This window comes from Portunus trituberculatus, chromosome 31 (assembly GCF_017591435.1).
Source record: "Portunus trituberculatus isolate SZX2019 chromosome 31, ASM1759143v1, whole genome shotgun sequence".
Lineage (NCBI taxonomy): Eukaryota > Metazoa > Arthropoda > Malacostraca > Decapoda > Portunidae > Portunus > Portunus trituberculatus.
The window spans coordinates 8,855,615-8,883,022 of record NC_059285.1 but is presented as its reverse complement, the minus strand read 5'-3'; the positions used below and the strand labels follow the sequence as shown (position 1 = coordinate 8,883,022).

At 40.5% G+C, this 27,408-nt stretch overlaps 3 protein-coding genes across 9 annotated transcripts; all 3 read left to right on the top strand.

The window, feature by feature from the left end:
- The first annotated feature begins 11 nt into the window (after positions 1–11).
- LOC123511199 lies at positions 12–4,957 on the top strand. Of its 5 annotated transcripts, none has more exons than XM_045266867.1 (11): positions 12–146; positions 297–711; positions 884–1,154; positions 1,348–1,570; positions 1,718–1,898; positions 2,331–2,458; positions 2,771–2,946; positions 3,033–3,241; positions 3,551–3,710; positions 3,859–4,014; positions 4,244–4,957. In XM_045266867.1, exons 2-11 carry the CDS (start codon positions 299–301, stop codon positions 4,514–4,516), a joined length of 2,190 nt encoding a protein of 729 aa, XP_045122802.1. In that variant the 5' UTR covers positions 12–146; positions 297–298; the 3' UTR covers positions 4,517–4,957. The 5 variants fall into 5 exon arrangements, with proteins under 5 accessions (XP_045122802.1, XP_045122801.1, XP_045122800.1 ...); XM_045266866.1 differs by having other exon boundaries at positions 860–1,154; positions 1,727–1,898; XM_045266865.1 differs by having other exon boundaries at positions 860–1,154; positions 2,777–2,946.
- Positions 4,958–13,416: 8,459 nt separating this feature from the next.
- Positions 13,417–22,286, top strand: LOC123511434 (snaclec mamushigin subunit beta-like). Of its 3 annotated transcripts, none has more exons than XM_045267304.1 (3): positions 13,417–13,531; positions 14,026–14,223; positions 21,991–22,286. In XM_045267304.1, the coding sequence occupies exons 1-3, from the start codon at positions 13,483–13,485 to the stop codon at positions 22,269–22,271; spliced, it is 528 nt and encodes a 175-aa protein (XP_045123239.1). In that variant the 5' UTR covers positions 13,417–13,482; the 3' UTR covers positions 22,272–22,286. The 3 variants fall into 3 exon arrangements, with proteins under 3 accessions (XP_045123239.1, XP_045123240.1, XP_045123241.1); XM_045267305.1 differs by lacking the exon at positions 21,991–22,286 and adding an exon at positions 15,039–15,986; XM_045267306.1 differs by lacking the exons at positions 13,417–13,531; positions 14,026–14,223 and adding an exon at positions 21,387–21,609.
- Positions 22,287–22,753: 467 nt separating this feature from the next.
- Positions 22,754–25,069, top strand: LOC123511433. The gene is made up of 3 exons (XM_045267303.1): positions 22,754–22,839; positions 23,636–23,833; positions 24,306–25,069. The coding sequence occupies exons 1-3, from the start codon at positions 22,791–22,793 to the stop codon at positions 24,560–24,562; spliced, it is 504 nt and encodes a 167-aa protein (XP_045123238.1). The 5' UTR covers positions 22,754–22,790; the 3' UTR covers positions 24,563–25,069.
- The last annotated feature ends 2,339 nt before the right edge of the window (positions 25,070–27,408 follow it).

The following is a 27,408-nucleotide window of genomic DNA, read 5'->3' as shown; positions in this document are numbered from 1 at the left end:
CACAACCACGCTGCCACAGAATACTTAAACACATTTGAAGCTCTGTAACGTCTAGACAGTGGAACCTGGACCTGTTGAATCCTAGCGAGTGGACAGTGAGCGAGTGGATGTGAGGGTGGTGATACGGTTACTCCAGCGTCTCCGAGGTAAACTAATATGTTAATCGCTTTTTTAATCTTCTTGTAGATTAAATGTAATGAATGATTTATAAGATGTGTTTAGTGACTAAAGCTTTCATTTATATATATTCCTCATTCTCTCTAGCATGTGTATCGCGATGTTGTGTGTAATTCTAGACATGACCATGGCCGCGCGGCGGTTGTCGGCCTGCGTGCCTCAGGAAACCCTCGGCCGACGGGCCTCGCCCACCGCCTACGACCTTGCCACGCAGATTTGTCACATCAACTCTACATTTCCTTCTCCACACGCTGAAGGAAATGGCTCGTCCGTGCAATGCGGGATATCCTACAAACATGTGCCCTCTCCGACGCCTTTCATCTTTCCACCTCTCAACGTTGCTCGTCGTCTGTCCGGCGAGGAGCAACAAGGACGGTTGTTTCCCAGTCACCTTTCCGGCAGGAGGCGATCCTTTGATGTGACATGGATCTCAGCCCAGAAAGTCTCTACGGACAGGCGCCGCAGCTCCCTCAGGCATGACGACCAAGTGTTGCCTTTCAGACACCCCATAAACGTGGCAGCCTCTGTTACTAGGTAAATCTTGTCTAGTACTTACACATCACACATCCTAGGCATAGACTGGAAAATATTTCATGATTTATTACATGCTATTGTGTTTCTATCATCTTGTGACAAAATTCCTGTAGTAAAATGGTAATCAAAACTTATTGTTTTTCCTCAGTAAAGTGATAAACATTTCAAATAGGTCACCTTTATGGCGGGCAGAACAGAGAAATCAGTCATCAGAGCTGGTTATTCCAAGAGAGAAACAGTACCTTGCTTCCACGTCTCCGGGACAATGCTTCTTTGGTTCGGCGTGGCAGTTGAACGAGGAACAAGATGACGAAGACTCGGACATCACCTCTGAACCCGCAACACAGCATCTGAATCTCCTCTCCCCGTATCCTTCCAGACAGCGGCGGCAGTCATGGGGTCCCTCTGTGTTTTCTCCATCGCCTGGCACTATCAAGTCCCAGGTACTGTGCCGTGAGGTGGCATCTACACAAGCAGGATACCAGTGCGAGGATAGCTTTTACAAAAAACTCTACATATAGGTAACAAAGAATGTTATTTCAGGTCATGTGCTCTACAGGGACTTGCTGTGGAGGGCAACATGCTGGCCGGCGGTATGTTATGAATATTGTCTTTAATGGAATCCCTTCCCTGTAGTTTCAGTCAACATTTGCCACACACACGAGTCTGGCGTCATCCCCGAGCCTGTTGTTCCTGCCACGTGTAGTGTCTCCCCTTCCAACATTTGGTCTGAGAGCAGTGCCCAGTGAAGACTATGAGCGAGTTACAGACAGAGGAGGCAAGAAAGACTCATCAACGAGGACTATGGGAGGAAGGCGCATCAGTAACACGGTGCCAGATGTCACCATTAATTTGGCAGGTGAAAGGCAATAACTTAATTACAAAAAGAAAAAGTTTAATACATGGTGTAATATTGAATCAATTTAAGTTGAAGCTTCTGGAAATAACAACGTATTTTCTTTATAGCAAATGATACTGAAGCACACAAAGAATAAATACAATTCAGGGCCCACAGGATCTTCCATTGAGCGTGTCAAAGGCCACAGTGAGGAACTTCATCAGCCGACCAATGAGTTTCCTTTAGCGTGTGGCGGGATTTGGTGCGGCCGGCCTGTTGCTGCCCAGATCCGCCGCGCCTCCTGGCATACCACCAGCAGGACTTGTACTCCCACTGCCAACTATAACAGGTAAAACTAGAGGATTGTTTATGGAAATGTTAATTACTGTAGCCTTCCATTTTCCAGACAATGTTGAGTAGAGACGAGACTCTTATATTTCACAAAGGAAGAAAGCTAATAAAATTAAAATGACACGGTATAGATGATTTAGAAGTAACCCAATCTTGTTTTCGTGGCATTACTTGAAACAAATTGTTATTTACATTTGGTCTTGTATGTGAGAACATTGGCAGTACTTTTACTGAAACACATGGAATAGACGCCTGAAAGTCTTTGGTGTATTTAAGGAATATGAAATTAATATCTAACATGTAATAGTCTTCAAACTAAATCAAACACCATAGCATTTCATTTTGTCTTTCGTGGCAAGGAGATGACACCTTCACATGTTGCGCAGTCTTACGTATTGAAAGATGTTTAATGAAAGGTGTATCTCGACAGGCGTCACCAACCAGCGTTCCATCTCAGTCCGGGCAGCACCTTCACGACCTTGCTCCATAACCCCTCGTGTCCCGGCAGTGTCCTTGGCAAAGGAGGCTTTGGCGTCGTGAAACTCGGGAGCTACAAAGGTGAGAGGTATGAAAAGAAAGCAGTGAGAGATTCAATCCACTCAAATTTGTTACATCGAATGTTATTGAATATTTCATATGATGTAGATTTATCCGTTCATGCATTATTATGGTTATTATTATTATTATCATCAACATTACATACTGTCATAGCTACTGTATAACATAATCGTTAGTTACTTTTCCATCTGTTCTCCTCTTTTACGAGGCTTCTGTTAGCTCTATTTCAGCACGGTAAGTAGAGCAGCTTGTTAGGTCATTTGTCACTTATTCCTCTCTCGTGCAATCATTACGTCCTCTTGTTCCGGTGAGGGCAAGGCGTGGCTGTCAAAGTGTTAAGGGGGCGGCGGGCAGCGGCCACCTTTACCAGGGAGGCCAAGGTGCTCTCCCTCGCGCCCCACGCTCACCTGGCCTGGACGCTAGCGGTGGTTACCCAGCTCGCCGAGGGCCGCGCCAGGGTGTCCTGGGCTCGGATGTTTGGGAAGGAGGTAAGAGTTGAGACAGACACAGAGACACAGAGAGACAGAGTGAGCTTTGTAGAATCCTTATCAAATGCGTTATTTGGTGGCTATAGGAAGAAGTGATGAACCAGCAGATGGTGACATCCATGTTCAGCCTTTCGGCTGAGGATGCGCATGGCACCTGTTGTGATGAGCAGCAGCAGCAAGATGAGAATAGAGCGCCATGGTGGGCGTGGATAGTGAGTGAGCTGTGTCTGCCGCACTCACTGCTCACAGTTATCAATGACGCCTCGATGAGCTTCACCAGCGAGATGCGAGTCAGGTGAGTCATACCTGCTTTTTTCATACTTTTTTGATGTAATAAGGAAAACCTGATCAACGCAAACATAAAACGAAAAAAGGCCCACCTAGTTGCCAGCTCCCTTGCAGGTCCGAAAGAGTTAGCAAACACTCAGGGATAAAGGTCTTAAAACCTCCCCTCTTAAATGTAGTAGATGTTGTGGTGAACATGTGTCACACGCACAGGTGGCTAACCAAATGCATTGCGCGTTGTTCTGCAAGTATGGGTTGTGAACTTCATCAACTTTCATGTTATTTTGTCTGAGTAAATTGTCGACATTTTATTCACTAGGTTCACTCTGGAGATATGTCGTGGTCTTGCACACCTTCATGCCCACGGTGTCGCGCACAGAGACCTCAAGCCGGCCAATGTGCTCCTTACTGTAGACGGTCACCTCAAGATAGCGGATTTCGGCTGTTGTGCCAGACTTGATGAACTCAATGATGACGTTGTACGTATGGCACGAATCTGGTTGTTTGTGTGGCTGTCATATTTTTTAGTGATCAGGTGGAATGTGAATCTTCGTAAAAGTGAAATATTACATTCGAGAGAAAACGAGGTTGTACAAAGCTGGTGACATGAGGAGACTCGCTATGCAGATACTGGGGACGGTGAGATATCAGGCCCCGGAGGTGCTGCGGGGGGAGGCTGGAGGAAGCCACAGCGATGTGTTCTCCCTGGGCGTGACCACCTGGCATCTGCTGACCCGCACTCTGCCTTATGAAGGTCTGCACCCCCACATCGTCATTTACCAGGTGAGGGCAAGAGACAGGTTTGACCTGTATGTAAATCACTTGTCCTAGTCTTCAGGCGAGAAAAGAATCATACATTTAGATGCTTCAGAGTGAACCAGCTCTTGTTGAAAAACACGGCAAAACATTTGATTGGAGAAAACATCACAAAGAATAAATCCCTGAGTGGTGGCGCGGGGAAGTCTTGTCTGCTGTCAGGGAGATACAACCTTGTCCATTGTGTATTCCCCAGGTGGCGCACCTCGGACACCGTCCCACCGACCACCACCCACACACGGCCCCACGGGCCTTCCTCGACGCTGTTCTGTGGCGCTTCATGCACACCTGTTGGATCGATGATCCCACCGCCAGACCCACTGCCTCTGACCTGTGCAGGAATCTAACAATCTTACATCTTGCTTCAACTCCCATCAACTGTAGCGGAGTCTCCAACGGGAGAATGTCCTGCGGCAAGCGTTCTCTTTTTGCCTCCTTACACCTGCCCCCGCCATCACCGCTGCAGTGAAATAGCTTCCTTCCGCAACCTACATTTTCTGGGCTTCAAGCTTGTTGTTTATAGGATGGAACCAATGCTTATGGCTCACTGTAGTAGTTTGTTTGTTTTATAAGTTAAAGCTCGGGAATATTTCTATTCAGTATTTAAAATTTTTTAGTGTTTCTTCTAGGGCTTTAGCGTTGTTCTTAGTATTGCGTTACGCTCAAGTAAACATTGACATATTGTTCAAAGTTTAAAGGTTGTAATAATTTTATTGTATGTAGTTCGTATGTTTCTCATTTATCTTATAAAACGAAGAAAAGGCACTAACAATGAATCACATTATGTAATGCTGCTTTAATATATATTTATCTTCCTCGACATAAATTTTAAGTGAACGATTTCTTTCTTGGTAAAATTAGACGTTATGTCACGGTGCCATAATTTTTCTACCAATAAAAGTTTACTATAAAAATATTCTTTTATCTCCTGGATTAGGTTTTGGGAATACTGGAGGTTAACTCCCATAACACCCATCCGGTGCGTGGCATAGTGCGATTAGTGAAGGATTCTTGAAATTTCATGACGCCTAACTAATCCTGGTTCAAATTGTTTCGGAGCATCACTCGGATCCAAAAGTCTTGGTGGCCATTACTACGTTAGCACCAAGTAACGGGGCTAGAGAGGCAACTTTCCAATTACAGGAGCTTACTACAGTAGAGTCAATACCAAGAATCTAACCGCCAATTATCAGAACTTCGAATGTGACAAGCAGCTGAACTATTACAAAGAAAAAATGAATGAAAAAATAGAATGACAAAGTACCATAACGATCTTGATGTTAAAAGCAAAAATATTCAGTTTTGGGGAATTAAGAAAAATCCCCTGCATAACTAGAAAAGAAACCAAATCGTAAAGAAAAAGGAGAGGGAGAGGGAGAGGGAGAGGGAGAGAGAGAGAGAGAGAGAGGGAGGGAGGGAGAGAACTTTACATGGTACAATAAAAAAAAAATAAATAAATATCGCTTTAATGGCCAAAGAAACTCCTCCACAATATCAAACCCACCTTTCATTATATCTTTAGTGCGATAAGGAGATAACACAACACTGAGAAGCTACGAAAAATCACACTTCTTGTTCCTCACGTCTTTCAGCTCTCCAATGTCTAGACGTTTTTTTTTTTTTTTTATTGATGAATTTATCTATCTCTTTTTATGGATTCACGTGTCTTCCAGGGACAATACCATGTCATTCTGACGCAAGCCTCTGATTGTTCACCCCGTATAACTGTGGCAGTCAGAGTAATTTGTTCGTTTGACATTTGCAATTGGTAAAAAAAAAAAAAAAAAAATGTCCTTGTGCATCGCCGAGTATTGGGAAGCAGCAGGTGGCCCTTTTCCATCACGGGGTCAGAACTGTTCTGTTGGTCACCGTAGCGACTAAACAGACCTTTCCACCCTGAAGACGACAGCGAGGTAGCTGCTCTGAGGCGCTTGGAGGCAGAGGGCGACAGAAAGCGTATTCGTTCCCATATGTTGTTCCGACATGAGTTCAACTAAAGGAACATGTTTATCGTTTAGCATCCTCAAAACGTACGAGCTCAATGAACGGTAATAATTTGCTCAGTGACACCAGTTACTCATACTTATCTAAGAGCCGCGCATACATTTTTCTTAGATTTCTTTTGTTCTTTCTTATAATGATTCACTTCTGCAGCTCAAAAACAGTTCAGTTGCCATCGATTCCCAGTATGAAATTCCGCATCTTATAGGACTTAGGCTTCCACCAGCTGTGTGGTGCTGAGACTTTCCCACTAATAATCAACGACCAGATACCTTTCTCCACGTCAAGACTATGATGAAAAATAAGTCTACAATAAGTAAACTATATGTACATCATTTGAACTATATGTGCTATGCATGTGGTACTGAAAATAAAGTTATGCATATAAGTATGTCTGGGTATATTGGACAAAAAATTTTGTTTCACATCATAGTGTTTCGGTTTAGTTACTGAACTGGAGATTCATCACGGCGGTCGTGGGGATGGCACAGGTGGCTGTGGTGTGCCCGTGTGGGGTTCACGTTCGCCCTGCGCCCTGCTGCTATCAACACACTTGCCCGAGTCTGGCGGTGTACCGTGTGCATGTTGCACACGGTACACCACCAGACGCATCCAAAACGTTATCTATCTAGTGATCGCGGAAATAGTTAATCCGTTTCAGTAAAACCGGAATGCAATGCGAGTTTTTGTTTTGTATCAAGATTTGTAAAACAGATGCCTGCAGGTTTAATAACTAACTAACTAACTAAATAAATAAATAACGAAACAAAGAAAAAAAAAACTTTAATATTACATACAGAGATTTGCATCTTGATTATTTCTAGAATTTCATATCTAAATGAGTCTATTTTCATGCAACATTTCACCTTTCGAATAAGAGAGAGAGGAAAAAAATCCAAATGGAAACGCGGTTTCATAGTTAGATATTCATTTCTGTTCCTGTGCGTGTTGCTATGAATTAAGCGGCAACTACTCCGTGTTTTCATTCATTTTTAATCAGATAAATTTTCGTACACTTAAAAGGAAAAGTACTGATCTATTAATTCATTCAATAACTTTTCACTGTATAAGTACAAACAATTGATATTTTTCTATACAAGACAGATATCGGCGACAGAAAAAAAACACTCTCTCTCTCTCTCTCTCTCTATATATATATATATATATATATATATATATATATATATATATATATATATATATATATATATATATATATATATATATATATATATATAGAGAGAGAGAGAGAGAGAGAGAGAGAGAGAGAGAGAGAGAGAGAGAGAGAGAGAGAGAGAGAGAGAGAGAGAGAGAGAGAGAGAGAGAGAGAGAGAGAGAGAGAGAGAGAGAGAGAGAGAGAGAGAGAGAGAGAGAGAGAGAGAGAGTAAGGAGAGAAATTTTTGAAACATTTATTTACAGCCAAGTCATTTTACATACTGGTATATATGAGTATATCAAATCTTTACAGTTAAACCAAGCTAGCCTATATAAAGTAGAACTTTTCAGGCAAGTACTTATCAGAGTATAAATAGATTATACTGACTGGTGGAATAAGAACTATTTTTATAATAATAGTAACTAAAACGTTAGCTACAACGAACGAAATGTTTTTTCCGAAGTGAATTTAAATAATAATAATAATAGTAATAATTAAAATAATAATAATAATAATAATAATAATAATAATAATAATAATAATAATAATAATAATACTAATAATATTAATGGTAATAATAATCATAATGAAAATAAAATGATAACAATAATAATAATAGTAATAATAATAGTGATAATAATAATAATAATAATAATAATAATAATAATAATAATAATAATAATAATATTAATATTATTGATAATAATAGCAATAGTATAGATAATAATAATGTTCATAACAACAAATAATAACTAATATAATCAATAATAACAATAAAAATGATAATGATAATAATAATAATAATAATAATAATAATAATAATAATAATAATAATAATAATAATAATAATAATAATAATAATAATGACAATCACAACTAACTGACACAATGTATATTTTACAAATCATCAATAGTAAAATTAGAACAACACTTGGTACATATGATTTAGCAGAACATAAATTAGTAGCTAGACAAGATATGTTTTTTTAGCATTGTTTTAAATGCATTGAGAGATGATGCTTCTTGAATTTTGCGAGGAATAGTATTCCATATAACAGGTCCTAGATAATTAGTTGAATGCTGAAACTTAGAAAGGCGGTGTATTGGTAAAGTAAGATGATCACGGTGGCGCGTACTATAATCATGTGATGGAAGAATGCTATGAATATAATGTTTATTGTTATACATGTGTGTGGCTATAGCAAGCTTTGTTATATCATTAAGTTTTAAAAGTTTGGTCTGTTTGAAAAGAGGGTCAGTGTGTTCAAGGTAGGTGCTGTTAGTTATAATTCTGACAACTTTCTTGAGCTGTAATTTTAAAGGAGTTAGGAATGTAGGGTAAGTAGTGGACCAAATAGGGTTACAGTATGTTAGCAATGTGTGAATGTGAGCAAAGTAGATGGATTTTAGGACATACGGTGGCATAAAATCTCTGATTTGATAAAGTAATGCAATATGTCTCGATATTTTTAGTGTAATATTATCTATATGGTACTTAAAATTTAAAGAGCTATCATAAGTAACACCAAGGAACTTGAATTTATCGATTTTAGTAATTATTCTGTTATTTATTTGTACATTAGGTAAATCCAGCATAGTTTTACCAGTGAATAGCATAAAGTAAGTTTTGTCAGTGTTTATTGTGAGCCTATTGCAAAGGCACCATTGATATAATTTTTTAAGTTCATTGTTAGAGAGAGAGAGAGAGAGAGAGAGAGAGAGAGAGAGAGAGAGAGAGAGAGAGAGAGAGAGAGAGAGAGAGAGAGAGAGAGAGAGAGAGAGAGAGAGAGAGAGAGAGAGGAGAGAAAGAGAGTTGAAAAGATGTAATGCTTCTAATCTTAACCTGTAGTAGAGCAGTGCAGGCGGAACTCCTCTCTCCTCACACCTACATATATGAAAAGCGTACTTCATAAATAGACGGAGGCGGAAAAAATATGAAAAGCGTACTTCATAAATAGACGGAAAAAAAAAACTCAGTTACAGAATTTGCAACTCGGGTGGCAAGAAAAAAATGAACAGAGACGACTCAGGACGCCAAACTTCTTGGAGGCTGATTCGCTTTGAGATGATGTTAGACATGATATGTGAAGTTTCCAGCTTAGATTATTGGTAAAGGATAGCCTGATAATGTTCAGTGGAGAAAAAGGGGAACAGTTGAATGTCACTGAAGAAGAGTGGATGAGTCATTTGGAAGGTTGTGTAGAGTTGATAGGTGGAGAAATTGAGTATTCAAGCCACTGAACAGATAAAAAAATCCTACATTGTGACTTCTTTTCGTTGGTTGTTTATTTCCTGAAGGATTGTACGTCTACGAAAAGATGTGGACAAATGCAGAGGAGCATCATCAGCATGGGCGCGAATAGGACAATAAGTTTGTCTTTGAGGATCATTGTTGAATAATAGGAACAAAGTGAGTGAGGGTCATTAACATTTTATTATCAGAAGATCGAGGAGCAGAGTGGGTTCAAGCGAGCGTCAAATAGTAGTTTTCCTAATCGCCACTGTCACACCGCATCCTGTAACTACCTGCCTGGCTATATACTCAGTGCCTGCTGAGGTCGTTGGCACATAATATCCCAGGAAGTGTAAGTTTCCCTTTAGCAAGTTCTCGAGGGAAACGCATGGGAGAGTTATCACCTTATTTCTCACTAGTAGTGACTTTTCTGTTCTTTCCTTCCCTCTTTCTTTAATGGTTGCCCATCACTGGTGATATAAATGGCTGCGTGTTGTCTTTTGACTTCATTCCAACACCAACATGTCTCTCCTTCAACAATTCATCATTGCTTCTCTGGCAACCTTCGTGGGTAAGTAAACATTAAGTACACGTATTAGCACAACACTCACATCACTGCATATAAGAAAGTTTAGTGTTCTCTTTGTAATATCACTTCAGGGAAGCTCCAGCCACTTAGTCCCTGTTGATCACTATGGTAGTCTTAATAAGACGCAGTGTACCAAATGTCGTGTTAAGGGTTTGATATTTAGGAGCACCATCTCATGTGGGAGGGAGGAGGTAGTGGACACCTACCGAAACGATAATTTCCTCCCAGCGAGGTCTAATAGCACTAGTTCAAGGGGTGCTGTGAACCTTCCATTAAAGCTAGTTGTGATCTCGCTGAACGTTTCCCTTTGTGTCTCACAACTCAAGGGGACACTCACAGCCTGGCCTATAAAGACAACTCTTCTTCTTCACACAAAACTACATGCACTTACCACACACATATACCCTTCACTCAAAACTCGAAATATGAAATGGCGACTCAAAATCCAGCCTCGGAGTCCCCCTCTGGGGAGGGAACTAGAAATGTCCCCAGGTCGGACTGCTCTCTCGGCGGCGACCTGAAATGTTTTGAGACCTCCCTCGACTTTTTCATTAACTTCTGCAACATTAGCGGTCTTAGATCTAATTTTCAATCTGTAGAGCACCACCTCTTCTCTACTAACCTCATTTTCTTTTCCTCACCAAAACACAGCTTTCTGAGGCAACCGACAGTAGCCCCTTTTCTGTTCCTCTCTATTTTCTCTATCCTCATTTTCGTTCCAAAGCTGGATGTTGCGTCTATGTGCGCAACAACTTAACTTGCTCTCGTGCCCACGCTCTTGAATCTTCCGAGTTTTCCACCATTTGGGGTAGACTCAATAGTCACTCTCTAACTAAATTTATCTGTGCTGTCTATCTCTCCCCTAACTCCTCTGACTATAGTAAATTCTTTGACTATTTAACTTCCAAAGTGGAGCACATTCTGTCCCTCTACCCTTTCGCAGAGATCTCCATCCTTGGAAATTTCAATGTTCACCACCAGCTTTGGCTTTCCTCTCCTTCACTGACCATCCTGGTGAACTATTCAACTCCTCCATGACCTAGAGCAACCGGTGCAACACCCTACTCGTATTCCTGACCGTCTTGGAGATTCGCCCAACATTCTTGATCTTTTCCTTACCTCTAATCCTGCTTATGCTGTTACTCTATCTTCTTTTCGTTGGGCTCCTCTTGTCCTATTTCTCCAATTCCTCCTCAGGATTCCCCAAAACGGAAGTGCCTTTGGCGTTTTGCCTTTGACAGTTGGGGGACCTGAGGAGGTATTATGTTGATTTTCCCCGGAATGATTATTGTTTCTGTGTCAGAGACCCAACTTTGTGTGCTGAACGCATAACAGAGGTGATGGTGTCTGGCATGGAGGCATATATTCCTCAATCTTTTCTCAACCTAAACCTTCTAAACCTTGGTTTAACACAGCCTGTTCTCGTGCTATACATGATAGAGAGGTTGCCCACAAAAGGTACTTGAGCCTTCCATCTCCTGAATCTTATGCACTTTATATTTCTGCCCGGAATCATGCCAAGGCTGTTCTTCAACTTGCCAAACACTCTTTCATAAATAGAAAATGTCAGAAACTTTCAAACTCCAACTCCCCTCGTGACTTCTAGCATCTCCAAAAACTTTACTTCTTTATCTTTCCCTCCTTTGTTTCATCCTGATGGCACCACTGCCATCTCATCTGTTTAAAGTTTAAAGTTACCTACATATCCCCATGATACCCAGATTCTAGGTAGTTACACTCATGATGAGCTTGGGTGGTGATATGGGCCTTAATATGGGTACCACTATAAATAAAATTGCCTGCGCTACTAATGGGTGGAAGCTGAACAGCGCTTCCCATACACTCTTCAAGTCTGCCTACAGGCGCTATAAACCTTACCGTAAAAAAGATAAAAAGAAAAAAATATATACTATTATTATTATTATTATTATTATTATTATTATTATTATTATTATTATTATCATTATTATTACTATTATTATAACTTTCAGCCTGTAGTTTCTTACTTCATGATATTCACAAATAACTTTTGTTTGAGAAGTTTTATATAGAATACTTATAGATTTAGTTTTCGTGAACAATTACAATACATATTTAATACATATTTAATTTCATAGATGTGTAGTTGTTAACTATGAATGAATATTTCAAATGTTTTAAATGTTTCCATCCACAGCTGCTAATTGCCCCCGGAATTTCTTTGAGTCCGGCGGTCTCTGTTTCAACGTCATTGACAGGCCCGGGGAGGACATGACGTGGGAGGAGTGCAGGGGTCTGTGTAAGAAGGAGTCAGAGGGGACGTGGTGGGCCGACCTGGCCGTGTTTGACAATGCTGAAGAATTGGAAGAATTGTCCATCACCTGGCTCGAGATCTTTGAGTATGATAAATGTTTCAGTGATGCTCGACGCAAATGCACGACTAGTAAATAAATAGAGGAAATTAAGTTATACTATTGTTCCTCACTGTCGATGCTTCAATAATAATTATTAAACTCAGCCACACTGCAGCCACACTATCAGCAGGAGCACCTCCACTCCCTTCAAACGCAGCTAAAATAATAACTACTACTAGTATTTATACAACAACTAAAACAACAGGAACAACACCAACGAAGAAATAAAACAATACTTCAGAAACTAGACTATATATATATATATATATATATATATATATATATATATATATATATATATATATATATATATATATATATATATATATATATAACATTAATTTCTATTTGGTAGGTATAAGAAGAAAAACAGAAAAAAGAGAAACATTTGAAAGTCTCTTCATAAATCAACCTGGTATTTTCGATGAACTGCGGCAAGTGGCATCCTGTAGTACAGACCAAACACTGCAGTTAGTGTTAAAATAAAACAACACTTACAGCTGAGTGGGAAACATGACAGAGATCTTCATGTCTAGCACTATTCTATATATCAAATCAAATTATATTATTTTTGGCAGTGCTTATCTTGGTTCCTTTTCGTGTTCGTATGAGCCTGTGCCTCCTGCGTTGGATCATTAATTCGAAATTGGGTTATAATGCTTACACCTGCAAGAAAAAGGTGTTTATCGCTCAATTTATTCAAGATCTTTTTAGTGTATCAGTACACATAATTCTGAAATTACTCATGAGAGCAAAGTATGTAATCTGTTCCCGGTTTTTTCAAAGCGCCAGAATCACACCGCTGTTTGTGCCTATACGTATCTGGCTGCACTGAGTACTTGCTCTTGAGAATCAAATAAAAAATTTCGTGGTCGTCAATTCAGAGTGTAAGCGTTCTTTGTGACACGTTCTACTGTATAGTAATGTACGTGGGAGAGTTATCATCTTGTTTTCTCATTGGTACTGATTTTTCTGTTTTCTCCCTCTCTCTCTATCTACTAATTGCCCTTGAATGTGTGTATAAAAGGCTGCGTGTTGCCTTTCACTGCAAGCAGACACCAACATGTCTCTCCTCCAACAAATCATCATTGCTTCCCTGGCAGCCTTCGTGGGTACGTAAACAATAGTTGCATTTCTCAGACCTCTCCATGTTTAAAGTTAAGTGAAATAATCCTGGTTGTCTCTCAAATTACATAAATCAGTTATTAAGTAATAGGTATTAATGAATATAGACAACCTAATCTTTTATTGCTCTTCTGAAACCATAGTGTAAGTGACCGTTCAGTGAAGATTTCCTATAAAACAAAACACAGTCAGTAGCAATACCGTCAATCGCAGTCAAAAGACCATAGTCAAGCTCATATTCCTCATTAGCAGTCTTCATTTCTAAACGTCTTTTAAAGGTTAAAGGTCCGTTATTGGGAGACAGAGCGATGGCGAATAGCGAACACATATAACTATCTACAACATGTAGGATGAATATACGAGTATCAGCACCTCTTTTGTGCATCCCTCCCTCTTATCCAATCATGCTCAAAACAAACTGTCAACCATTAATTCCAAAATCGAAGAATATGCTAACACTTATAATTGCATCTCTCCGCAGCCGCCCAGTGTCCCTCAAATTTCTTTGAATCCGGTGGCCACTGCTTCAGTGTCATTGACAAGCCCGGGGTGAATATGACATGGGAGGAGTGCAGGGGTCTGTGTGAGCTAGAGGGGGAGGGGGAGTGGAAGGCTGACCTGGCCGTCTTTGATAATGCTGAACAACTGGAAGCTTTCTCCATCACCTGGCTCGAGATCTGTAAGTATTGGGAATACTTAATTGATACCACAAAGTAATGGATCGCTGCGCATGTTTATGTGCTTATTCTTCAGCATCGCAAATATAAATAAGATAAAAAAAAAACTGGTAGAGGTAATAATGTTACATAGGTACGCGGTGGCACAGTGGATAAGGTGGTGAGCGTGGAATCGGCAGACGTCTATGCATAGGTTCGAATCCCACCACGTGCCACCCAAAAACTTTGTCATTTGTCGAGTGGCTTAAAGTTACCTACATGTCACCATGATACCCAGGTTCTAGGAGAAGGTGTAATTGTCTTACACCAAAGATGTGCTTGGGTAGGTGGTATGGGCCCTAATATGGGCACCACTATAAATAAAATTGCCTGCGCCGTTAATAGGTGGAAGCTGAACAGCGCTTCCCATACTCTTCAAATGAACCTACAGGCGCTATAGGCCATAACATATAAAAAAAAAAAAAATAAAATAAATAAAAACATTAGTTTCTCAATGTCAAAGATTCACTGATAAAGCTCTTATATCCTCGTTTGTGCCAGTTTAATACTGAGTGAATGCTTGAATTTAATCTAGTAGTTATGTATAGCTACAATTTTCAATACTCATCTTTTTCTGTCTCTAAAAAATAAATTTAAATATGAATAATTTTATCTATAACATCTCTGTTTGCTTGTCTATATTTTTAGAAATTTTATATTATTCTCTGTCTATTTTTTTGCCCAATTCTTTGTCTCTCGGCATTCGTTTGTGAAGCCATGCTGTCAAATACCGTCCTTCTACCACACAAAGAAACATATCTCTCCACTTTCCTCTCAGCCAATACGCTGCCCGACCATCCCTACATGTGGATCGGCGTGCACAAGATGGACGGCCAATGGGTCACCCTGGACGGCACTCACATCACTCTCCAGAATCTCATGTGGCACGTTGGTCACCCTCATGACATGGGGGTCAACGCCTACCTGGAGGACATCACCAGGACCACCGGCGAGAACTCCTACGGACGTTTGTACATGAGCTGCTCGATGGGCGTTTACGAGCACCACAGCCGCTGCCTCTGTGAAGCCAACTGATGGAATCGAAGCAAAGACAAACGCGCCTAACTTCCTCCCTCTCCTTTCCTTCTTTTTCTTCCTTATTTTCTTACTCATCCCTCAGCTTAGTCTTTTCCATTTTTTCTCATCCGTTTAAGTTTCACTGACTGTTTTACACACACACACACACACACACACACACACACACACACACACACACACACACACACACACACACACACACACACACACACACACACACACACACACACACACACACACACACACACACACACACACACACAAAAGCACATGCATAAAGTTGGGTGTTTAGATGTATCTAATAAACAGAGCTAGTGAAGATCGTTGTCCAAGAATCTGCTCCACGCGATATTGAAAGAAATACTACTGCGAAGAAAACAAAGAACTTCTGACTTCATATGAAGACAAAAACTAAAGAAAGTAACATGCCTTCCTGACGCATTCATCTCTCGTAAGTAAATGGTTATGTCATGAGACACATTCATCAGCGTCTTGAAGATCCAAGCCTTAATTCTTCAGTCACTATTTTAAGTTACTAAGGCGTCGTTCATAGAAAACTGACCCACCTTATTAGCATGTGTAATTTTCGTATCTTTAAACTGTATTTTATATTAAGTATATTAAGTACTGTATTCTGCAAATGCAGTTTTCCCTCACCTCATACAAAACAATAAAGAAATATATTTTCTATCTGTTTTGATTTATTTATAATATCAAAGACTGGTAATAGGTTAATTAATGATTTTCATGTACAACAACAACAACAACAACAACAGTTGCTACTACTACTACTACTACTACTACTACTACTACTACTACTATTATTATTACAGCTTCTTCTACAACAGCAACAGCAACAACAACAACAATTACTACTACTACTACTACTACTACTACTACTATTGCTGCTATAACTACTACTACTACTACTACTACTATTATTGCTGCTATAACTACTACTACTACTACTACTACTACTACTACTACTACTATTGCTGCTATAATTACTACTACTACTACTACTACTAATATTACTGCTGCTGCTGCTATAACTACTACTACTACTACTACTACTACTACTACTGCTGCTGCTGCTGCTGCTGCTGCTGCTGCTGCTGCTGCTGCTGCTGCTACTATTATTAATACTTCTAATACAACAACAACAACAACAACAACAACAATTACTACTACTACTACTATTTTAATACAACTTTTTGCCAGATCTGTTCTCCAACTTGCCAAACACTCCTTCATAAATAGAAAATGTCAAAATATTTCAAACTCCAACTCCCCTCGAGACTTCTGACATCTGGCCAAAAACATCTTCAATAACTACTTCATCTTTCCTCCTTTATTTCATCCTGTTGGCATCACTGCCATCTCATCTGTCTTTAAAGCTGAATTCTTCTCTCAAACCTTTGCTAACAACTCCACCTTGGATGATTCTGGCCTTGTCCCTCTCTCTCCTCCTCTCTCTAACTATTTCATACCTTCAATCAAAGTTCTTCGTAATGATATTCTCCATGCCCTCGCTGGCCTAAACCGTTGGAAGGCTTATGAACCTGATGGGGTCCCTCCTATTGTTCTCAAAAAACTGTTCTTCCGTGCTTGCAACTTGCTGGCCAAGGTCTTTCAACTATGCCTGTCGACTTCTACCTTTCCTCCTTTCTGGAAGTTTGCCTACATTCAGTCTGTTCCTGTAAAGGGTGACCGTTATAATCCCTCAAACAACCGCCCTATAGCTTTAATCTCTTGTTTGTCTAAAGTTTTGAATCTATCCTCAATAGGAAGATTCTCAAACATCTGTCACTTCACAATCTTCTATCTGATCGCCAATATTGCTTCCGTGAAGGCCACTTTACTGGTGATCTTCTGGCTTTTCTTACCGAGTCATGGTCATCGTCTTTTAGAGATTTCGGTGAAACTTTTGCTGTCGCTTTAGACATATGAAAAGCTTTTGATAGAGTCTGGCACAAAGCTTTAATTTCAAAACTACCCTCCTACGGTTTCTATCCTTCTCTCTGCAACTTTATCTCAAGTTTCCTTTCCGACCGTTCTGTTCCAGTCGTGGTAGAATGCCACTGTTCCCCTAAATCTATTAACAGTGGTGTTCCTCAGGGTTCTGTCCTGTCACCCACTCTCTATTATTCATTAATGATCTTAACCAAACTTCTTGCCCTATACACTCCTACGCTGATGATACCACCCTACATCTTTCCACAAGTCAGGCAGAGTAAAAGACCAAGTAACAGTGGCAGGGAGGTCTATTACTGGAACGTAGTTGCTCTACATGGCTGGAAATTGACTGACCTCATGCTGGAGGTATTCTCACACTTTGACTCGGCTGAACTCGTAACCGAAACAGCAACCCCTTATGAACACAGTGACTCATACAGTAAACCCGCAACCAAAACAACTACCCCTTATGAACACAGTGACTGATACAGTAAACCTTACAACTATAACACTCCTTCTCTTTTAAAACCACAATTATGAAGCAATACCAAACTAGTGTAAAACTAAGCCAAAAGGACATAAACATTAGTAACAGAAATAGGGACTAAATATATAAAGTGAAACAACCAAAGGAAAAAACCTAATCCAAAGTTATCTGCAGACGGTCTGGTTCCCTGCGTATCCTCTCCGAGCGGCATCTGTTGGCTGTGTGCGGGGCACGAATCTACGAGTTAATCACGTCACTCTGTCTGCCAGTAAAGCCAACGGCAAAAAGTTGTAGTGACCTGAAAGCGCTACTGGAGAATCACCTTTATCCAAAGCCGTCGGTGATCATGAAGTGCTTCAAGTTCAATTCATGCTTTCAAGCAGCCAACTGAATCAGAGTCCTCTTTCATCGCTGTTCTTCGAAAATTAGCGGAGCACTGTGATTACGGAGACCAACTGTCTGACATGTTACATGATAGATTGGTGTACAGAATTGACGACAGAAAAATACAAACGAGGCTGTTGGCAGACGGGCACTTGGAGTTCCAGAACGCAGAGATCACGGCTCTGGCTATGGAGGCAACGGTGAGGGACACTGCAGACTTACAACAGGGGGCAACGAGGTAATCACGTGAACAAGATACAGCAAAACAGCAGAAAACAAAGGACTGCCGACAACCAGGGGAGACGACCAGGTTCTGGGCAGCAGTGCTACTAGTGTGGGGGACAGCGTGAGGCTCTTGACTACCATTTTGCAATCGTCACGTGTTATGCTTGCAGGAAAGTCGGAGCGAGATAGAAAAAACATGAAAAATGCACAAGATTGAGGGTGTGGTGGGGCTGAGTAAGAAGAGTGAAGAGGAATACGTTATGTATACAGTGCGTACATCTCGTGAACCATCTATAGTTTTTTTTATCCAAAATTAAACAAGTCCATGGTTCCTTTAGAGGTAGATACGGGTGCTGCGGTGTCCATCATGAGTAAGAAAGAGTATGAAGGAAGCTGGAAGGGTAAGTGCAAGCCAGTGCTTAAGCCTTCTAATGCTGTATTGTGCACGTACAGTGGCAACATGTTGAAGGTGATGGGTGAAGTGAATGTGGAGGTGGAATATGGTAACCGGTCTAAAATTGTGCCGTTGATGGTAGTGGACGGAGACGGGCCAAACTTAATGGGGAGAAATTGGCTAAGACAAATCAAGGTGGACTGGGGTGCAATTTACCGTTGTGGCTCAGATTGTGACGGTGTTATTCGCCGTTTCAGTAACGTTTTCAAAGATGAGTTGGGTAAAATCCGAAGCACCAAGGCTGCCATTTGTGTAGATAAGGATGCCCAACCCAAGTTTTGCAAGGCTCGCTCGTTGCCCTATGCCTTGAGGAACCAAGTGGAGCAAGAGCTGGAACGACTGGTTAAGGATGGGTGATTGAGCTGGTGCAGTTCTCAGAGTGGGCACCGCCTATAGTCCCGAAAGCTAAGGAAGATAAATCCATACTTATTTGTGGGGACTACAAGATGACTGTGTAAAGAGTGTGTAGAGTGGACAGTCCCTAAAACTGAAGATTTATTTGCCATATTGGCCGGAGGGAAGACTTTTTCAAAATTAGATCTCTCACTTGCTTATTCACAGTTGCCACTAGAGAAGGAATCTAAGAAATATGTAACAATAAATACATATAAGGGATTATTCGTGTACAATCATCTACCATATGGGGTTTCTTCAGCGCCTGGAATTTTCCAGAGAGTGATGGAAAATCTGCTCCAGGGTATTTCTCACGTGGTAGTGTATTTGGATGACGTACTAGTGACAGAAAAATCTGAAACAGAACATTTAAATAACCTGCCATAAGTTTTGAAATGTATAATTTTACTCCACCTGACTGCGGTTATCACATTGGCGACGAGGATGGCGACTATTGAAAGGTGGAAGAATTTAACCAAGACACCGAAATTTAGACTCAATATCTGGAGTGGCGTCTGTGTGGTGTCTCCTCCACCCCAGGCAGCTCCCATACCGGCGAACGCAACTCCGACTCTGGAGTCAGTGTATCTTTCCGCTCCTGAGCCGAATCAGGGACGTCACTAGAATGGCCCCGTGACTGCTTCGAATCGCCTGCTGCTTCCAGAGACGGCGAATCTTGCTTCGTGTTTCCTATCGCGGTATCTGAGATGTCCAAGGTGAGAGACGCCGTGTCCTCAGCAATATTGTCCTCCTTCTCCAGGCTTCTTCTCCTTACATAGTCGAGATGACGTCGAACAATTCGCCCACCTAATAGTTCCACCTTGAAAGAAACTGGACCAGTTTTTTCTACAATTACGCCTGGTAACCATTTTACACCTAGAAATAAATTAACACTATAAACGGCATCCCCTGCCTGAAACTCCCTGGGCCTTGCTCCTTGATCATGGTAATATTTCTGCATTTCCTGCTTTCGCTGAACTCTATCCTGAATATCTGGATAAAATAAGTTATCAGTTCCCTTAAAGTTCATATGATTTACCCAAAATTCAGGGACAAATGGCTTGAAACCTCCCTCTTAAAAGAAGTCAAGTCGTAGGAAGACGGAAAGACAGAAGCAGGCATGGAGTTCCAGAGTTTAACAGAGAAAGGTATTAAACTCTTTTATTAGAGAGTTGGACAGAATAGGGGTGAGAGGATGAAGAAAGCCTTGTGCAGCGAGGTCGCAGGAGAAGGGGAGGTATACAGTTAGGAAGATCAGTAAAGCTGTTAGCATGATAATAGTGATAAAAGATAGCAAGAGATGCAACATTCCGGCGGTGAGAAAGAGGCTGAAGACAGTCAGTCAGAGGAGAGGAGTTGATGAGACGAAGAGCTCTATCTAATAAAACTGTGTGAGTGGAACCTCCCCAAAGATACGATGAGTACTCCATATAAGGACGGATAAGGCCCTTATACAGAGTTAGCAGTTGGAGGGGCGAGAAAAACTGGCGGAGATGCCTCAGAACGTCTAACTTTAAAGAAGTTGTTTTAGCAAGAGATGAGATGAGAAGTTTCCAGTTTAGATTATCAGTAAAGGGCACACCGAAGATATTCAGTGTAGAAGATGGGAACAGCTGATTGTCATTGAAGAAAAGAGGATAGTTGTCTGAAAGGTTGTGTCGAGTTGATAGATGGAGGAATTGAATTTTTGTGGCATTGAACACTACTAAGTTTTTTCTGTCCCAATCAGATACCTTGGAAAGATCAGAAATCAGGCGTTCTGTGGCGTCCCTGCGTGATCTGTTGACGTCCTGAAGGGTTGGTTGGTCGTTTCTGAAAAGACGTGGAAAAGTGTATAAGAAAGGCAAGTGTTCTCTGCAATACCACTTCAGCGAAGTGCTGATCGTAACGGCTTTAATGGAAAAAAGGATGGGCATCTCAAATGTATTGTCAAGGGTCTGATATATGACAACTTACAATGATCTCATACAGGATTACAAACTTTTCAAGGTTCGTCTCTCAGGAACAGTAGTAAATGAATAATTCATTTAAAACAACTATGCGAGATATAACATAAGCTAAATAAGTAAAATGTTTTGCTAGTGGGAAACAGAATACTTTGAACTTTGGGTCACATAGATGATGAGTTTATTCACACACAAAAGCTGCACAAAATCAACACTCAATGCCACTGTCTATCAATACGCCAACACTTGTAACTGTTTCTCTCTACAGCTGCTGCTTGCCCCCCAAATTTCTTCGAATCTGAGGGCCTCTGCTTCAACGTTATTGACAAGCCCGGGGAGGACATGACGTGGGAGGAGTGCAGGGGTCTGTGTGAGAAGGAGGCGGAGGGGGAGTGGAAGGCCGACCTGGCTGTCTTTGACAATGCTGAAGAATTGGAAGAATTCTCCATCACCTGGCTCGAGATCTGTGAGTACGGCGAATATTTCTGTGATGCTCGACACAAATGTATGATTAGTAAATTAGTGGAAAAAATGAAGTTATGCTCTTGGTCCTCGCTGTCAATATGCTTCAACTATTAGAATGTTATTTCTTCATCGCTAGTAGTTTATTATTGAGGGAATGCTTGAGTTTATTTCGGGTACGTATTGGTTCAATGTTCAACTGTTTCTGTGTCTGTCATTTGATGTGTTTTTCTATCATTTCAGCCTGTTCTTCATTGTCTTTTGTTATTGAATAGCATTTTTTAATCTGTTTGTCCATTTATTTGTATGGGTGTGTTTGAGAGCGTGCCGCCAAACAACATTCCCCTACCACACAAACAAACTTATCCTCCATTCTTCCTGTCAGCGAATGAGTACTCCGACCATCCCTACATGTGGATCGGCGTGCACAAGATGGATGGCCATTGGGTCACCCTGGACGGCACTCACATCACCGAGCAGAACCTGATGTGGCACGTGGGTTTCCCTCACGAGTCGGGCGCCCACACCTTCCTGGAGGATGTCACCAAGACCACCGGCATCAACTCCTATGAACGTCTGTACATGAGCTCCACCATAGTGAGCGAGCACGAGCACAACAGCAGCTGTCTCGGTGAGGCGAACTTGCCAAAACCAAGCAAGCAATAAACCAACAAAGCTCCTCCCACGGCTTAGACTCTTTCTCTTTATTCTTCTACTCTTACTTCTCTTTCTAATGACAAGCATTGTATTCGGTCTACTTAATTTTCCCTAGTAAGCAACAATAAAAAAATGAAATAGTTATGGTTTGATTTCTTTGTACTTTTGTGTACTTTTGTGTATCTTCGATTGGCAGTACACAGACGAGCAGAGTGGCTCAACGCTAGTTTTCCCAGTGATTATCCTAAGCGCCGGTCACACAGCAGCCCGTAACTACAGGCTTGGTTCCACTTAATACCTGTTAATGAGAACCAACGAAAATCATTCCAAGTGGTCTGCACATAAAACCTTAGGTAGTGTACAAGTTCCCACTAAAACGTTCTGGAGTGAACTATATGAGAGCGTTATCAGCTTGTTTCTCACTAGTGCTGATTATTCTTTTCACTCCCTTCCTCCCCCGCTACCATTTGCCCTTGAGTGGCTGTATAAAAGGCTGCGTGTTGTCTTTCATTTCATTCTGACACCAACATGTCTCTCCTTCAACAAATCATCATTGCTTCCCTGGCAGCCTTCGTGGGTAAGCAAACATTAACTATGCTTGCATTCGAACAACTACAGCATTGTATAGGAAAATGTAATGTAGTCTCCTAATAACACTTAAGGGAACGTTAAACCACTTAGTCCCTTATGATTATTATGAATCGTTCAGTAAGATGCTGTGTGTCTAAAGTGTTTTGTCAAGCACTTGAGAGCTGACAGTTCTGCCTTTCTTCTTAACTCCTTAGAACGATGATGAATGTCTCACAATGCACCATTAAAGTCTTCAATACTCATCTTTCTGTAACTTTGTCAGCATCTCATTCGTAAATGCTTAACGTGCTTGCCCGAATTGTACACGAATTGACGTGGACCCAGAAGTGAACCTGTATCAGTGCCTTTCATTTTCTGGGGATTATATATTTCGCAGACCTCACTATGCGTAAAGTGAAGTTGACTCATCTTGAATTTAATATTAAAGAATGAAGGCAACGTTGTCTTATAATGCTCTAATGATATTATTGCTCAAGTGACAGTTCAGCAAAGACCTCCTGAAATACAAGAAACAGTTAGTAACATTAACGTCACTCATTACAAAAATATCAGAGCCAAACTCATGATAAATTCGCATTACCATCCTTTAACTTCAAATTGAAAGGTTGAGATCATGTGGTGGACACAAAGTGATGGGAAAGCGGGTTCAATTATAAATATCCATCAGAAATGAACACTTTCCTCTTGCTTTTTCCATCTCATGCAATCAAGGTCAAATCAAGCCCCAAATAAACCTTCAATTTCACAGTCTATTTTAAACACCTGTTTTATTCATTCCACAGCCGCTAATTGTCCCCCGAATTTTTTTGAGTCCGGGGGCCTCTGCTTCAGCGTCATTGACAAGCCCGGGGTGAACATGACGTGGGAGGAGTGCAGGGGTCTGTGTGAGATGGAGGCGGAGGGAGAGTGGAAGGCCGACCTGGCTGTCTTTGACAATGCTGAAGAATTGGAAGCTTTCTCCATCACCTGGCTCGAGATCTGTGAGTACGGCGAATATCGAAATGATTCTGGAAATAATGAATTGCTATGGACGTTTACATGTGTATTATTGACCCTCGCATGTGTAATATTAGCATAGTAGTAGAGGAAGTGAAGTTATGCTTTTTAGCCTCATTGTTGATGGTTCATTGATGAAGGTTTTATTTCGTTTTTGTTTGATGTTGAAAGCATGTTTGAATTTTTTTTTCCAGTTATGTGTCGGCACATTGCACAGTCTTTCTATGTTTTTTCTTTAGATATTTTTCTGTCACTTTAGCATTTGTTTATTTGTGTCTGCTCGTTTCTCTGTTGTTTTTTCTTTTTCCCATTTTTTTTCCTGTTTGATTCTCTCTCTCTCTCTCTCTCTCTCTCTCTCTCTCTCTCTCTCTCTCTCTCTCTCTCTCTCTCTCTAATTATTTGAATGCATATAAGCGCGTGTTGCCAAATCACTCTCTAATTACCTCCGCTTCTCAGCCAATACCCTGCCCGACCATCCCTACATGTGGATAGGCGTGCACAAGATGGACGGCCAATGGGTCACCCTAGACGGCACTCACATCACTCTCCAGAACCTGATGTGGCACGTGGGTCACCCTCATGACATGGGAACTAACGCTTTCCTGGAGGACATCACCAGGACCACAGGCGAGAACTCCTACGGACGTCTGTACATGAGCTGCTCGATGGGCGTGCATGAGCACCACAGCCGCTGCCTCTGTGAGGCTAAATAATAAATTTAAGCATATAATCTCCAACTCTTTCCTCTCTCTTTCTTCCTTATTCTCTTACTCTTACTTCGCCTTCATCTCTTCTTCTTCCCTCCTTCTAACTACTCCACACACATGTTTAGTGTTTGGAACTATTTGATAAGCAGAGCTAGTGAAGATAGCTGTCCAAGAATATTTTCAACACGATATGGAAAGAAATCCTTCTGCGAAGAAAACAAAGAACTTCGAACTGCACACGAAGGCGGAAAGCTAGATAGTAACATGCCTTCCTGACGCATTCATCCCTCGTAAACAATTGGTTCTGTCATGAGACACATTCATCAGCGTCTTGAAGATCCAAGACTTATTTTTTCAATCATCCCTTTAAGTTGTTGAGGCGCCGTTCATAGAAAACTGATCCACGTTAATCGCATGTGTAACTTTTGTGTCTCTAAATTGTGTTTTATATGAAGTACTGTATTCGGCATTTCAAGTTTTTCATCATACGAAACAATAAAGATATATTTTTTCTATGTTTTTATCTATTTATAATATCAAAGATTGGTAATAAGGTTAGTAACTTGCTATGCAATGCTTTTAAAAGGTGGAAGTTAGCTTTTCTTTCACGTACAAGAACAACAAATATTACTTTTGCTACTACTACTACTACTACTACTACTACTACTACTACTACTACTACTACTACTACTACTACTACTACTACTACTACTACTACTACTACTACTACTACTACTACTACTACTACTACTACTACTACTACTACTACTACTACTACTACTACTAAGAAACTAGGGGAGGTGGTGGCGTAGTGGGTAAGGTGGTGAGCGTGGGATCTGGCAGACGTCCACGTGTAGGTTCGAATCCCACCACATACCGCTCTGAAGCTCTGTCATTTGTCGAGTGGTTTAAAGTTACCTACATATCACCAAGATACCCAGGTTCTAGGTGGTTACACCAAAGATGCGCTTGGGTGGTGATAAAATTGCCTGCGTCACTAATGGGCAGAAGCTGAACAGCACTTCCCACATATACTCTTGAAGTATGTCTACAGGCGCTATAGGCCTTAAAAAAACTTTTAATACAACTTTTGAATAAAGATAACAATGTTCATCACACCGTAACATTACACTCTCCGCACTATCAAATGAAGATTTGTGTTGAGAATTTGGAATGAGAATCTCCTGATGATGAGAAATATTAGCCTACAATCTCTCACACGTATTTGATGGCTACAAATTAGACAGAGAAATTAATGATTTAATGACTAAAATCCAGTAATATAGTATCATAACATGAAGTTTGACCAAAATCCATTAGAACACAAGCAAGAATCATATCAATGGCCACGCCACTAAGCGACGTAATTAGTTTTTATCTGTAACAGAGCAAATTTCCTGAACATTAAGAAAAAGAAGTCATCCCAGTACATAAATTTGGTAGTAGATCTGACCTCAACCACTACAGGCAGTATAATTTCTACTTGCTTTTAACAAAATATTTGAAAAAGTTTTAGCGACACGTCTAAAGAACATTCTGAAAAATGACAACGTTCTAACCAGATACCAGAGTAGCTTTAGAGATAATCGTTCCACAGAAACCGTTGTAGTACCCTTCGTTAACTTTTGGAGAATAACCAGTATGTGGCTGGTGTTCTCCTTCATTAGTTCAAAGTATTTTTTTGAATTAAAACATTGAAAAATTGCTACACAAAGTAAATGATTTACAAAGGGCGTAGCACTGCAACTTTTTCACAGCAGCCTTTGTAACAGATGACAATAGATCTTGTGAAGTCATTTTCCTTCACAGTTTATATCTATATCCAAGAAGATACTGTAAATATGTATTCTAAGAACAATTATATATATATATATATATATATATATATATATATATATATATATATATATATATATATATATATATATATATATATATATATATATATATATATATATATATATATATATAATGTATGTATCTCAGCTTCAAACTCTAAGGACAGAACACGCTGATTTAACTATCCGCAGTAAAAATTCATAAAACATAAGAACATAAGAAAAGAGGGAAGCTACAAGAGGCCGCCAGGCCTATACAGTCTATACGAGGCAGTCCCAGTGTGCTTAATCTATCTAATTCCATCTATGTTCCCCATCCATGAATTTATCTAACCTTCTTTTAAAGTTCCCTATTGACTCAGCCCTGACTACATGCCCACTGAGACCGTTCCACTCATCAACCACTCTGTTTGAAAACCAGTTTCTTCCCATTTCTTTCCTAAACCTGAATTTTTCAAGTTTAAGCCCATTATTTCTGGTTCTGATCCACAGAACTACATTCAGGTCCCCTCTGTTAAAACCCTTATACCACTTAAATACTTCTATCAGGTCTCCTTTTAACCTACGTCTCTCTAAGGAATGCAGATCGAATTTTTTTAGTCTCTTTTCATAGGGAACATTCCCTCATTCCCTGTATCTTTTTAGTCATCCTCTTTTGCACTGACTCACACAGAGCTATGTCCTTCCTGAAATGTGGGGACCAGAATTGTACCGCATAATCAAGATGTGGCCTGACCAGCGCCAAGTATAATTTTAGTATTGCTTCAGAACTCATGATTTTAACACTTCTAAAAATGAATCCCAATACCCTATTCACCTTATTCCTGGCCTCAATACATTGCTTCCTTGTACTGACTGAGAGACAGTGAGAATGCGTGGTGACTCATGACCGACCGTGTGACAGGATGCCGGAGTTCAGCCTATACGCGTTTCATACACGTCCAATTTAGAGGTTGTGGTTTATTACCACAAAAAACAGTATTCTATGACATACGGTAATCACCACGGAAACTT

Bases quoted from the DNA above. Each gene is read 5' to 3' on its own strand.
- LOC123511434 (XM_045267304.1), top strand. From the start codon at position 13,483: ATGTCTCTCCTCCAACAAATCATCATTGCTTCCCTGGCAGCCTTCGTG. The intron at 13,532-14,025 runs GTACGTAAACAA...ATCTCTCCGCAG, and splicing joins TTCCCTGGCAGCCTTCGTGG to CCGCCCAGTGTCCCTCAAAT. The intron at 14,224-21,990 runs GTAAGTATTGGG...TCTTCCTGTCAG, and splicing joins CATCACCTGGCTCGAGATCT to CGAATGAGTACTCCGACCAT.
- LOC123511433 (XM_045267303.1), top strand. From the start codon at position 22,791: ATGTCTCTCCTTCAACAAATCATCATTGCTTCCCTGGCAGCCTTCGTG. The intron at 22,840-23,635 runs GTAAGCAAACAT...TTCATTCCACAG, and splicing joins TTCCCTGGCAGCCTTCGTGG to CCGCTAATTGTCCCCCGAAT. The intron at 23,834-24,305 runs GTGAGTACGGCG...TCCGCTTCTCAG, and splicing joins CATCACCTGGCTCGAGATCT to CCAATACCCTGCCCGACCAT.
- LOC123511199 (XM_045266864.1), top strand. From the start codon at position 299: ATGACCATGGCCGCGCGGCGGTTGTCGGCCTGCGTGCCTCAGGAAACC. The intron at 2,459-2,770 runs GTGAGAGGTATG...TGTTCCGGTGAG, and splicing joins GAAACTCGGGAGCTACAAAG to GGCAAGGCGTGGCTGTCAAA. The intron at 4,015-4,243 runs GTGAGGGCAAGA...TGTATTCCCCAG, and splicing joins CCCACATCGTCATTTACCAG to GTGGCGCACCTCGGACACCG.